Raw genomic sequence first — 12487 nt, forward strand, 5'->3', positions numbered from 1 at the left:
CTATGGGTGACGTCTGTGCATGCGTGTTGAGTGGAGCGGATGACGGTGTGGTCACTATGCCGCTGCCCGCGTCCCGCGCAGGGGGATATCAGCAGGGCAGCCTTCTAGTGGCCGCCCGTCGGAGCCTCCCCCCTTGTTCCGCCTCGCGTGAGGCCGCACCTCGGGGAGGGGAGGCCCCCAATGGGATTGTCCGGGGGAGGCGTGCCGCTAGGGTGGGCGAGGCTAGCCCCCCCCTTTTTAGGCGCCTCACCCCCTCTGTTTGTCCTCTGCTTCCGGCGCGCTCCTCCTGGCCACGCGCATTCCCACCCTTTCCGCTTACCCTGCGCAGCGGAGGTAGCGCGCTATTGGAATGTTTTAATGTTTTTTCTTGCGTTGCAGGCGGAGTTACAGGGCGATCTGGAGGCAGAAGGGTACAGTAAGGGTACCTCTGCGACAGGCGGTACAGTAAGGGTACCCCTGTCCGGCACAGTAAGGGTGCCCGAGCCAAGGTCCGGGAGCCAAAGGAGGTTCTGCGAAGACCGCGACGGCGCCCCGTTAGTCCTTCGGGCGGTTGGGGGGCCTGACCAACCGGGGGTGTGCCACAACACGCTCCGCCCCCGTCAAAAGGGGCGGGAGTATGAGACAGATCACGTGATCCAAAGGATGATCTGAAAATATGTGCCGCACTGCAGGGCATCGACCCACCGTGCGTGCTGGCTCGACAGGCGGGCGGAGCAGCGAGGGGCTGCTTGCCCTGGATCGCCCGTAAGATAACCCACTTATCGTCATACTTATGTTGTATGAAATAAACCTGCAGCAGTTCTTCACCCACAATGAAAGTGTCAGTGTTATCTATGGGTGACGTCTGTGCATGCGTGTTGAGTGGAGCGGATGACGGTGTGGTCACTATGCCCAGTGCCCGCTAGGGCCAGTCCGGCCCTGGTCACCGGGTGTGATCTGAAGGACTGCCAGGCTGTGATTAGAATTTTCAATCAGAGCTTCCGCAATTCATCATGTTACAGAGGGAAGAGCGTTCTTACGGGCATGTTCCTCGTCAGACCTCGCCGCCATTTGCATAGCACGTTCTGGGATTAAAAAAACAAGCTTTGGCATAGCCAATAGGTATCGCCTTTGGAACCTTATAAGTGTTTAACCATGCAACAGTTAATGTTGTTGCACCAAGGATATTGTGCTGCATAACTAAATACTTAAAAAGTCCCACAAGCGAGACCTATTGGCTATGCCAATGCTTGTTAGGATAGCTGATGAGTTAAGTGCTCGTTTCTGGGAGCAGTGTTACATGCAAATGAAAAGTTCAAATTCTAGCAGTGCTGACTCAGTCGTTCATCCTTCCGTGGACACTACATTAAGTACCATTCATTTGTATGGTAACCTCTGGTATGTACAGTGTTGCAAAGCAGCAAAATAATATTTCTATAAAGCTGCAATCAGAAACACAGCCTGATTTGCGCATACCCTCTTAATTTAGTAACGCAACTAGCTTGATTTATTTATGATCTCAAAGCAACCCACCGGATGTATTTACTTGTGATGCCCTTGATTTTCCTGCATAAATAAGATCCGTTTTCATACTTTACTGCTCATTCCTAATCCTTTCATTGCCGATGGGACATCATCCATTTCATATTATCAAGATTGTGCCTTTGATCTTTCCTCAAAACGGTACTAAGCAGGTCTTAAATGTTCTGTTAATTACTTGTGAATATTTGAAGTTCTGAATGCACCAAGTCGCAACATCAGCTCATCAAAAGATAATAGTAGATTTTTGGAATCTTACAACTTATGTTCCCCGTCTTTATCAAAGCACCCCTCTCCCTCTATCTCCCAAACCTTCCTCTCTTTTTCATCCGAAAGCCCTGTAAGTCCCCTCTGAAGAGGATGTTAACTAGTTGGGGTGTCCACTTTGAGTAGCTGAAGTGGATCTTTGCTTCCTGAACCTTTTAATTATGGGTCAAGAGTAAAGGAATGACTTACACTAAATATATGTTCGAGTGCACTGCATCGTGTGAGTAACTGTTTTATCCAACCCTCCATACTGCAGAAGGAATCTGTAGAACGTCTGTTTTTCACTGCCCTGTAGGATTCATTGAAGACAATCTGATGATATCTGGCACAAGTGTCTGTAGCGCCTTAACAAAGGGTTTGTCATTGCTGTGCTGGCCCACAAAACATTCATATCTACATTCAAAACAAATGCATGAAGGCTGGAACTGCCTGTCCTACCAAGGACTCAAGGGACATAACATTTTGTGGCAGTGGAAAGGGCTGGAGGATGACAGGGCGATTTGGAGGGTAAAGCATCAGTGATGACTTTAAAATGTAAATTATTTGGAAGGTACATTGTAAGCCCACTTGCATTTGTTAATCTTCTTTATTGATTGACACAATGTGCCCCCTTTCCTGTAAATCTGATGGTAGCATTTGAGGTGTAGAGTTGTAATTAACAGATAATACACTGGAGAATTATTCTTCACATTACTTTTTGCAAGGCAATCTTTGTGCCATACTGGAGTCCATTTATTATGAGAATAAAACGAAAGAATAGAGTGGATAACCATTTCTTCTCCATTTATCCTTAACCCTAAGTTCTTTATGCACTAAACTGCAAAAATAGGAGTTTGGTCTATAGGCATATGTCTGGGCTTGTGGACTTATGCTCTTTCTTCAAAGCAAAGGGTGGCTAAAATATTCAATTTCAAATTTATTTCGGTTCAAAGAACCATAAAAGTGCATGATAACAACATCTCGATAAAATCCATCGCAGGAAAAGTATATCATATATAATATTGCTTACGACGGGTTCTAGACTTCACAGTAATGTGTTTACAACATAGCTATAGCTATTTGTATAGCCTACAACCAAGTTTCAGGGGACTGAAATGTTTTCAACAAACCTGTGCAGAGCACACTGAGCTAGGAAAATTGCAGTAGTATTAAGGGAATGGCTTCCTCCCAGCCTGTGCGTCTGAAAGAAATTGTTGGGGTACCAAGGAAATGAGCCTCTTCCTGGAATCTCACCACACAAGAAAATCAAACGTATCCTGTATTGAAGTAATAGTTTAAAACACTTTCTGGCGTCTCTATGCTGAATCAAAATTACACGGAGGGCCTGTGTTCTTGGGAATCCCAGGAACACTTTTTCTTCATGTGTATCTCAAAAGGAAATTAGTTCCGCGCTCTAAGGGAAAGAGAGAGAATGAGACATGAAGGGAGCGGGTGATATACAAAAAAAATACGTTCTGAGGGAACATCAAAAAAGTACCTGGTGTCTTGCATGCGATTTACCTCTGTTAGTATTTCTGATGTGTTACTGTCTCTTGTACATATAGTTCTTTAATTGCGTGTGTTGTGATAGTGTTCACTTAGTGAATTGCATGGCATTGTATTTGGTCATTTTGTCTTATTATGAGAACCCGGAAGGTAGGCTCTTGTTTGCGTTAGGGTTTGTGGACGAATGGAAAAAGGCCTATATCTGAATAATATTTAAACAGGAAGCATAAGCCATACTGGACAGGCCGTTTTTCATTGTATTGTCGTGGATCTGACTGGGCGGAGGGTCCAGAATCTGTTAATGAAAACATTCTCTGTTTCTCCTGCGCCTTTCTAGTAAGGCCACCACAGGATCTGGCTCAGGAACAATGGATTAACTCGCCGATTTATCAGCATATCTTTCTTGGCAGGCTGCACCCTGCCAGCTGTATCCGAGAGATATTGATTAGGGCTAGAAGGGCAGGATTCAGACCATGGGGTAAAACTGAGGTCACTAAATACTGGGCCACAATAAAATGTCACATTCGTCCCCTCTTCAGAGTCTCTGCTATATCCATAAAAACCTCAGTTAAGTTCCAAATCCTCTATGATCCCAAAGCTCTGTATCTAATAAAGCCACACAAAATTCTGTATCCACCAGAAGTCCGCAGAAGCCCTAAGCAAAACATGATATCCGTACAACCTCAAGCAAACTTCTGCACTTTAATCAGATGCCCAGAGAAAACTCTATATCCCTCACAACCCTGTCAAAGCTTAACATTTAACACAACCCCAGGCAAATATGCTTTGCACTTACTATGGTCCTGTGACACGTTCTGCTTCGGCTCCAGAAGGAGCTTTGTTTCATTCACAACCCACAGCAAAACGTTGTATGTTCCAAAACCCCATCCAAAACCCTGTGTCCTCCTTAACAAACTAAGAAAAGCTTGTTTCCACACAACCACAGTGAAAGCTACTCTGCATCTGTTATGGCTCCAGGAAAGTTATGTTTCTACAACCCCAGACAGGTCCTCTGTATTCTTCACAATCTCAGGAAAAACTGTGTATTCCACTAAAACCCAATAGAATGGCTTCACCTGAAACAATCCTCACCACGAATCTATATCCACCACAAGTTCAGGCTCAGGCCTGTATCCATCTTTCCCAGGTAAAGCTCTATATCGCACAACTTACAGGAGCTGGTCAGATTAGCCCAAGAGCAGGTCATATCCCTGATAATTTTATGCAAACCCGATACATGTTCTCTGTTCCTTAATATTCCAGACAGCTATCAGTGCCATATCTTTTCCCAGGCACTTCTCTCTTTCCAGCTCTATAGTTCCTAGCATTCCTCTGTGACCCATGTAGTTCAAGGCATTTCTTTATCTCCCTTATAGTACTTTGCACAGCTCACTGCTACCGTGCTTTGTCCATTGTTTAATCAGCTTTCAGTTTGGACTTGCAGTTAAGCTGTCGTAGAGGGAGGTGCTGAATCCAGCAAATTTAAGATTAAACTACAATTTTATAAAATGTATGCTCATCAACAGGTCTAAATTAGGCCTAGTGCGTGACATTGGAGCAAACACATGTATTTAATTTTGGTTTACGTGGACTTTTAAACTTTTAACTTGACTATGGGCAATTACAGGATCTTCTTGTTTGATGTAAATTTGCACTGTCTGTTATTAAGACTTATTATGCATGTGATTGTCTTTGTTGATTCCTGCAATCGTATGATTAAATAACAATTTTATATAATTTGTGCTCAACGACAGGACAAAAGGAGCCATAGTGCAGGACTTTTGAGCATGCGAATGTAATTGATGTCAGTCTATGTGGACCATTTAACTTGTAAAGCATGGATAATCACAGGAACCCGTTTGATGCAAATCTGCACTGTTTTTTTATTAATATTTATTTCTTTGATCAATTTTGTTATGCACGTGAAGGACTGTATTGACTCTGCATATTTTGGATAGCAAGACATTTAACTTAACGAGCTCTAATTTGTGACTTCGTATTCCCCTTGTCCTAGATTCTTCTCTGTGCCTCTTCTACAGTATTTGTTGCGTCTCTTGTCCTTATAATCCAAGGTATTCCTCTGCATTCTTTCCCTCCTTTAAAGCACCAGACATATCTCTGTGGTTTATTTTAGACCCAGGCAGCATTGGTGTTTTCTCAGTCCCCATGTCCAGCATTCCTCTCTGCCCACCCACTTACTTCTACCAGTTACGTCTCTTTTATAACATGTAGAACAAGGCACCTGCATTTTAGTCCAGCATACCACAGTTCTGTCCCCCCGCCCCTCCTAATCGTGGGTGCAGTCATCCCTGTCTGCTGTAACATAGCGCTAGGCACTGGTAGCCCCGTGCATGATACAGTGCTTTTGTATAGTTCTAGTCCCTCTTCTTTGTCCCGCCCATCTGAAAGAAACATGTTAGTTAGATTCCTCACCTTAGAATATCCCCAGGCGTCAGACTGGTTCCGGAAGATTTTTGTAGCAATACCCCTTGCGCGTCGCTAGGTGTCGTCTGCGGCTCGGCGTCCGTCGTTGGCGTCGTGCGCCGGAATGACGTCGTCGGAGTACTTAGACGCCGCCCTCGCGCGCTGACGTCAGTTCTTCTTTTTTCCGCGCCAGTAAGCGCCGATCCGGAAGAGCTACCCCTTTAGTCATTTTTTGACTAACTTTTTTGACTCTTTTGGTCACTGTCTCTACTCTGGTGCCGGTAGGATGCCTGGTTTCAAGGCCTGCGACGACTGTCACCGACTGATGTCGGTGACCGATCATCACCGCCGGTGCCTGTACTGTTTGGGCCTCGACCATGACGCGGAGTCGTGCTCCGATTGTATGGCCCTGACCTCGAAAGCTCGGCGGGAGTGGTCCCGTAAGCTTCTCGAGCTTCGCCACTCGGCTCCGCGCCACTCTCGATCCTGGTCTAGGAGGAGGTCCAAGGATCGGTCGCGGAGCCACACTCGACATCGTCGCTCGTCTGGCTCGAAGTCTTCGGGTAAGTCGAAGCACTCCAAGAAGTCCAAGAGGCGACACCGCTCTTTGGACTCCCCTCGCCGGTCGCGCGACTCGGCCGAGGGTCAGGGTGGTTCCACCACCGCGGCTCTGCCGCAGGCGCCGCGCACGTCCCCATACCCGCCGGTCCCTGGGACTGACGCGACGCCGGCGGAGGTCAGTGCCTTCCTCTCGGCCATGAGGAGCCTGGCCCCGCCGTCGACGCCCGCCGGCGTGCCTTCGGGCCCCGCGGACTCGACTGGGTGACCTTGCGCGCCGGCGGCTCCGGCCCCGGCGCCGTTGGAGGCTCCGGCCCCGACGCCGCAGGTCCCCGAGGGGCCCAGGCCTGGGCCCCCGTCGACGCCGGTCGACCTCGTCACGCCTCCTCCGCCGGCGTCGACACCGGTGCCACCTCCGACGCCGACTCCGGTCGACGTCGATCCCCGGTTCAGCCCCTGTCCAGTCCCGACGCCGGTGCGGTGCCGCCCGACGCCGCATCCGATGCCGCTAGAGACACAATTTGTCTATCGACCGGCTCCGATCATTCCTCCTGTATACCAGGAATCGGATGACGGGGGCGACTGGGAGGGGTCTGAGGACCCTATGGCCCTTCAGGGCCAACTTTCACAGGACTGGGCAGATGAACTGGGGGAGGCCAGTGGTTTGGATACCTCACCGGACACTGGCTTCATCTCTCCTCCGACTGTGGCTTTGGAGGAGGGTGCAGCTTTTTCTGTGGTGCTGCGCAAGGCGGCCGCGGCCCTTGGGCTTGAGCTGCCTGCCGTGGCTGTGAGGACTAACATCCTCACTGAGGTGCTTCAGTCTGCTGCATGCTCCACTGAGCCTCTGCTGCAATTCAATGAGGTCCTCACTGACGTTCTGCAGGGCACCTGGTCCAAGCCCTCCACAGTCCCTCCTGTGGATAGGAACGTTGCCAGGCGCCACCGCCCTGCTCCGGGCGACCCCAGTTTTCTGTCCCAACACCCCACCCCCGAGAGTCTGGTTATCCAGGCCTCTACCTCCCAATCCTCCTTCCCGTCCGCTCCTCCGGACCGGGATTCCAAGAGACTGGAACAGTTCGGTAAAAAGCTGTTCTCCTCGCTCAGTTTGGGCCTGCGGTCTTTGAACACCGCCTGTCTCTTGCACCGTTATTCCCACTCTCTGTGGGATACGGTGGAGGACGTGCTGCCACTGTGCCCGGAGGATGCCCGGGCACGGCTTTCCTCGGCTCTGGCCGATGGGAGAGATGCAGCGTGCCATGCCATCCGATGTGGACTCGACACTACGGACTCGCTGGGTAGGGCGATTTCTACCACGGTGGCGCTTCGACGTCACGCCTGGCTGCGGTCCACGTTCTTTTCAGGGGATGTCCAGAGCACTCTCATGGACATGCCTTTTGATGGCGCTCGCCTTTTTGGTGAGAAAGCGGCCAGTGCGCTGACTCGCTTCAAGGTCTCACGGGCTACGGCCAAGTCCTTGGGCCTCTTGGCCCCACGGCCACAAACTTCCGCTTTTCGCTCCTTTCGTGGCCAAGGCAGGGGCACCTCCTCATGTCCGCCTAGCCACCGGCCGCAGAACCAGCCTGCACGCGGTCACGGACGTGGTTTCCGCCGAGGCGGTACTGGAGGATAACGCGGTCAGTCCACATCCACCCCGGCAGCATCCGACCTCAAAGCCTTCCTAGTCCGAGCTTTCAGGCCCATTCCTCGCCAGTGGGAGGCAGGGTTCGCCATCACCTGCTCCACTGGCGTACCATCACTTCGGACAGGTGGGTGCTGCAAATCGTCCGAAGGGGCTACTCCCTCCCCTTCGAGACGACCACTCCAGCCATGCCACCGCAGCACCACCGTATCTCGGAGGATCATTTGAATCTTCTGCGAGAGGAAGTTTCGGCCCTCTTGGCCAAAGAGGCTGTCGAGCACGTTCCGAGCCCAGAAGTAGGTCGTGGTTGTTATTCCCACTACTTTCTGGTTCCCAAGAAGGGCAAGGGGGGCCTGCGCCCTATCTTGTTCCTCCGGAACGTGAATGCCTTCCTCCGGAAGGAACGGTTCAAAATGTTGACTTTGGCTCAGGTTCTAGCTGCCCTAGACCCTGGAGACTGGATGGTAGCGTTGGACTTGCAGGACGCATATTTCCACGTCCCCGTCCTGCCGGCCCACCGGCGTTACCTGCGGTTCACGGTGGGTCCGGAGCACTTTCAGTTCACCGTGCTCCCCTTCGGCCTTACCAGTGCCCCTCGGGTGTTCACGAAAGTGATCGCGGTGGTCGCAGCTCATCTGCGCAGATCAGGGGTTCCAGTCTACCCCTATCTCGACGACTGGTTGTTGAAGGCGGGCTCGCCCCAGACAGTCGTCTCCCACCTCCAGACTACGGCGGATCTCCTGCATTTGCTGGGGTTTTCCATCAACGTGCCGAAGTCACACCTGAGCCCCTCTCAGAAGCTCCTCTTCATCGGAGCGGTTCTCGATTCGGCGCAGTTCTGGGTTCATCCACCGGAACAGCGGGTCCGGGATATACAGGCCCTGATTCCCATCTTTCGGCCTCTGTCCTGGGTTTCGGTCAGGCTAGTGTTGCGGCTTCTGGGGCTGATGGCCTCCTGCATCCTACTAGTGCATCACGCCAGGCGGCGCATGCGGGCTCTGCAGTGGGACCTGAAGTTTCAGTGGGCCCAGCATCACGGCAACCTGTCCGACCATGTCTTGATCTCGGAGGGCACTGCACAGCAGTTGCAGTGGTGGCTCACGGACCACGATTGGGTCACGGGCAAGAGCCTCTCCCTACCCCTACCGGAGCATGTCGTAGTGACGGATGCGTCCCTCCTGGGATGGGGTGGCCATATGGGAGAGGCGGAGATCAGAGGCCTCTGGTCTCCGGCGGAGTCTCGCCTCCACATCAACTTGTTGGAGCTGAGAGCGATCTGACTTGCACTGAAAGCCTTCCTTCCCTCTGTCCGGGGAAGTGTCGTGCAGGTGTTCACGGACAACACCACCGCCATGTGGTATTGCAACAAACAGGGCGGGGTGGGGTCGTGGACCCTTTGTCAGGAGGCTCTGCGCCTCTGGACATGGCTGGAACACCAGGGCATCACCCTGGTGGTTCAACATCTGGCGGGCTCTCTGAACGCCAGAGCAGACGAACTCAGCCGCCGGTGCATGATGGATCACGAATGGCGTCTGAACTCAGATGTGGCGCAAGGTCTCTTTCTGCAGTGGGGAGAGCCTTGGTTAGATCTATTCGCCACCGACGAGAACGCGCAATGTCAGCACTTCTGCCCGTTGGAATTTCCAAGGCGGCACTCGCTCGGCGACGCTTTTCGTCGCGAGTGGAGTTGCGGTCTGTTGTACGCCTTTCTGCCTATACCACTTCTGCCCAGAGTGCTGAAGAAGATCAGGCGCGACCGGGCCCAAGTCATCTTGGTGGCTCCGGACTGGGCACGAAGGTACTGGTATCCCGAGCTACTCAGTATGTTGACCGATCCTCCAATACGTCTGCCCCTTCGGGAGGATCTTCTGTCGCAGCAGCAGGGGACGGTCCTCCACCCCAACCTGTCCAGCCTCCACCTCCATGCGTGGAGATTGAGCGGCGGCAGTTGATGCCATTTGACTTGCCTCCTGAAGTCTGTGATATCATTCTGGCAGCCAGGCGTCCCTCCACAAAGACGGTATACGCCTGCCGGTGGAACAAATTTGTGGCATGGTGCACAGCAAAGGCTGTGGATCCCCTTTCCGCCCCTCTTTCTGAGGTTCTCTTCTTTCTTCTTTCTTTGGCCCGGCAGGGCTCTGCCCTGGGCACCTTGAAAGGTTATCTTGCTGCCATCTCTGCCTTCTTACGGCTTCCTGATCAGCCCTCTCTTTTCAAGTCCCCTGTAGTGTCACGCTTTCTTAAAGGCATTATTCACACGTTCCCTCCTGTCCCTTTCGTAATGCCTCAGTGGGACTTGAATCTTGTCTTAACATTCCTGATGTGCGCTCCCTTTGAGCCTCTTCACAATTGTCCTCTTCGTCTTCTCACTCTTAAGACTGCTTTCCTGGTAGCCATCACCTCGGCTAGACGGGTGAGTGAGCTCCAGGCTCTATCGTCCAAGCCTCCTTTTCTATCTGTTCATCCGGACAAGGTTGTCCTTCGGCCTCGTCCTTCCTTTCTACCAAAAGTGGTGACCCCCTTTCATCTTGGGCAATCTGTCACCTTGCCCACCTTCTTTCCACCTCCGCATCCTTCCAAAGAGGAAGAGCGGTTCCACCGTCTGGACCCAAAACGTGCGCTCTCCTTTTATTTGGACCGCACGAAACAGTTCCGGGTGGACGACCAGCTTTTCGTTGGCTACGTGGGTGCTAAGAAGGGAAAAGCTGTGCACAAACGGACCATCTCCCGGTGGGGCGTTTTGTGTATAAAAACCTGTTATTCCTTGGCATAAAAGGACCCTCCTGTTGGGCTGCGAGCCCATTCTACTCGGGCCACAGCGGCTACTACTGCTTTGTGACGGGGAGTCCCTTTGCAGGACATCTGTCAGGCGGCGACGTGGGCTTCGCTGCACACGTTTGCCAGGCATTATTGCCTAGACAGCCAAGTCCGGAGGGATGGCTTCTTTGGCCGTTCTGTCCTCCAGGACTTTCTGGTGTGATCTTGGTTCGCAGACCCACCACCGGGGTTGGTATTGCTTGGGTATCTATTCTAAGGTGAGGAATCTAACTAACGTGTTTCTTTCAGATGAACAAGTTACTTACCTTCGGTAACGATGTATCTGTAAGAAACATTAGTTAGATTCCTCACCGACCCACCCATCCTCCCCGTTCTGCGAACTGACATCTAGGGTTAAGGCTATCCCTTTCAGGGCCATAGATTTTTTGGCACCAGTGTCGGTCTCTTGCATGGCTCTGCGTTCCTGGCGCGGAAAGCTATGTACAAGAACTGACGTCAGCGCGCGAGGGCGGCGTCTAAGTACTCCAACGTCATTCCGGCGCACAACGACGGACGCGGAGCCGCAGACGACGCCTAGCGACGCGCAAGGGGTATTGCTACAAAAATCTTCCGGATCCAGTCTGACGCCTGGGGATATTCTAAGGTGAGGAATCTAACTAACTAATGTTTCTTACAGATACATCGTTACCGAAGGTAAGTAACTTGTTCTTTAGTCCCAAGAGCACCTTCATGGCCACTCCCATAATCTCAGACATTCCTGTGCTTATAGACTGCAGCAATCCACAGTCCTCCTTTTAGTACCAGGCATACCTACTGGCTTTCTTATTAACACTCTCCTTATGGTAGCAGGCATTCTTACCTCTCCCTTAAAGCTTCAGTAATCAACAGTCCCTCTTTCGGTAGTAGGCAGGCATTCTTTAGGTTAGTTGAAAATTGTGTTGGCCTTAAACATCAGTGTGGGTACTTGTGATAATTTACTCTGCTGTCAAATTGCTGCATTTTAAAATATTCTTCATTTATCTGTTTGTCTCTTTCAGTTAATCCATAAAATAATTGACCTGGGGTATGCCAAGGAGCTGGACCAAGGCAGCTTATGCACATCCTTCGTTGGAACCCTGCAGTACCTGGTACCATGTCTTCTTGTAGAGTTGAAATGTGCACGTTTATTAGCATAGGTGACATGTGACTGATCTTAGCGTAATGCTTAGGCGAGAATATCAGCCCATCTGCCACTGGATTGTTATAACTTTGTGTGGCACTCATGCTCGTACGTGTGTTGCCCAAATGACAAGATATATCTTTTTAGAATGCAATCAAAGGAATCCTTTCTTGTTTTAATTTTATTGATTCAGCAATGCTACTAGTTACAGATGACCTGTGACCTACAAAGAAGTTGTTTGGGGTCTAGTGAGTTTGTTAGTGTTGATAGATGGCTGACTGTTTGGTTGAGAATTTAATTTACAACGAGTTTGGATTATGGATGGCCATCTTGATTTTACTAAATGGGAGTTGATTACGCAGAGTTAGCCTCCTCATGAGGGGTTGCTTGTATTGTGATTTTTGCATGGTTGACAAGTGACTTTATGGTGTGCATTTACTGTCATTGCTGCAGTTTGTTACATGTTTATCAGCAGTGCAATTTATGCAGAGTTCGGTGTTTTTTGAGTTAATTGGCTAGTCACATATGGGACTAGCATGATTCAGATAGACTATCTGTTTTTTGAGACTGTATTGGATGTGAGCTGTATTGGTGCATGTGGTTTGGAATGTTGCTGGTTGGTTGAGGTGTTGAATGTGAGTTTTTGAATGGGCTGA

General features: G+C 50.6%; 1 protein-coding gene across 1 annotated transcript in view; it reads left to right on the plus strand.

The window, feature by feature from the left end:
• IKBKB (inhibitor of nuclear factor kappa B kinase subunit beta) overlaps positions 1-12487 on the plus strand; it is a 432685-nt gene that overhangs the window by 210878 nt on the left and 209320 nt on the right. The window contains exon 7 of the mRNA XM_085634081.1: positions 11710-11799. Coding sequence (XP_085490207.1) covers positions 11710-11799 — 90 coding nt within the window. The remainder of the gene's footprint in view (positions 1-11709; positions 11800-12487) is intronic.

Source organism: Triturus cristatus, chromosome 11 (genome assembly GCF_964204655.1).
Source record: "Triturus cristatus chromosome 11, aTriCri1.1, whole genome shotgun sequence".
NCBI lineage: Eukaryota > Metazoa > Chordata > Amphibia > Caudata > Salamandridae > Triturus > Triturus cristatus.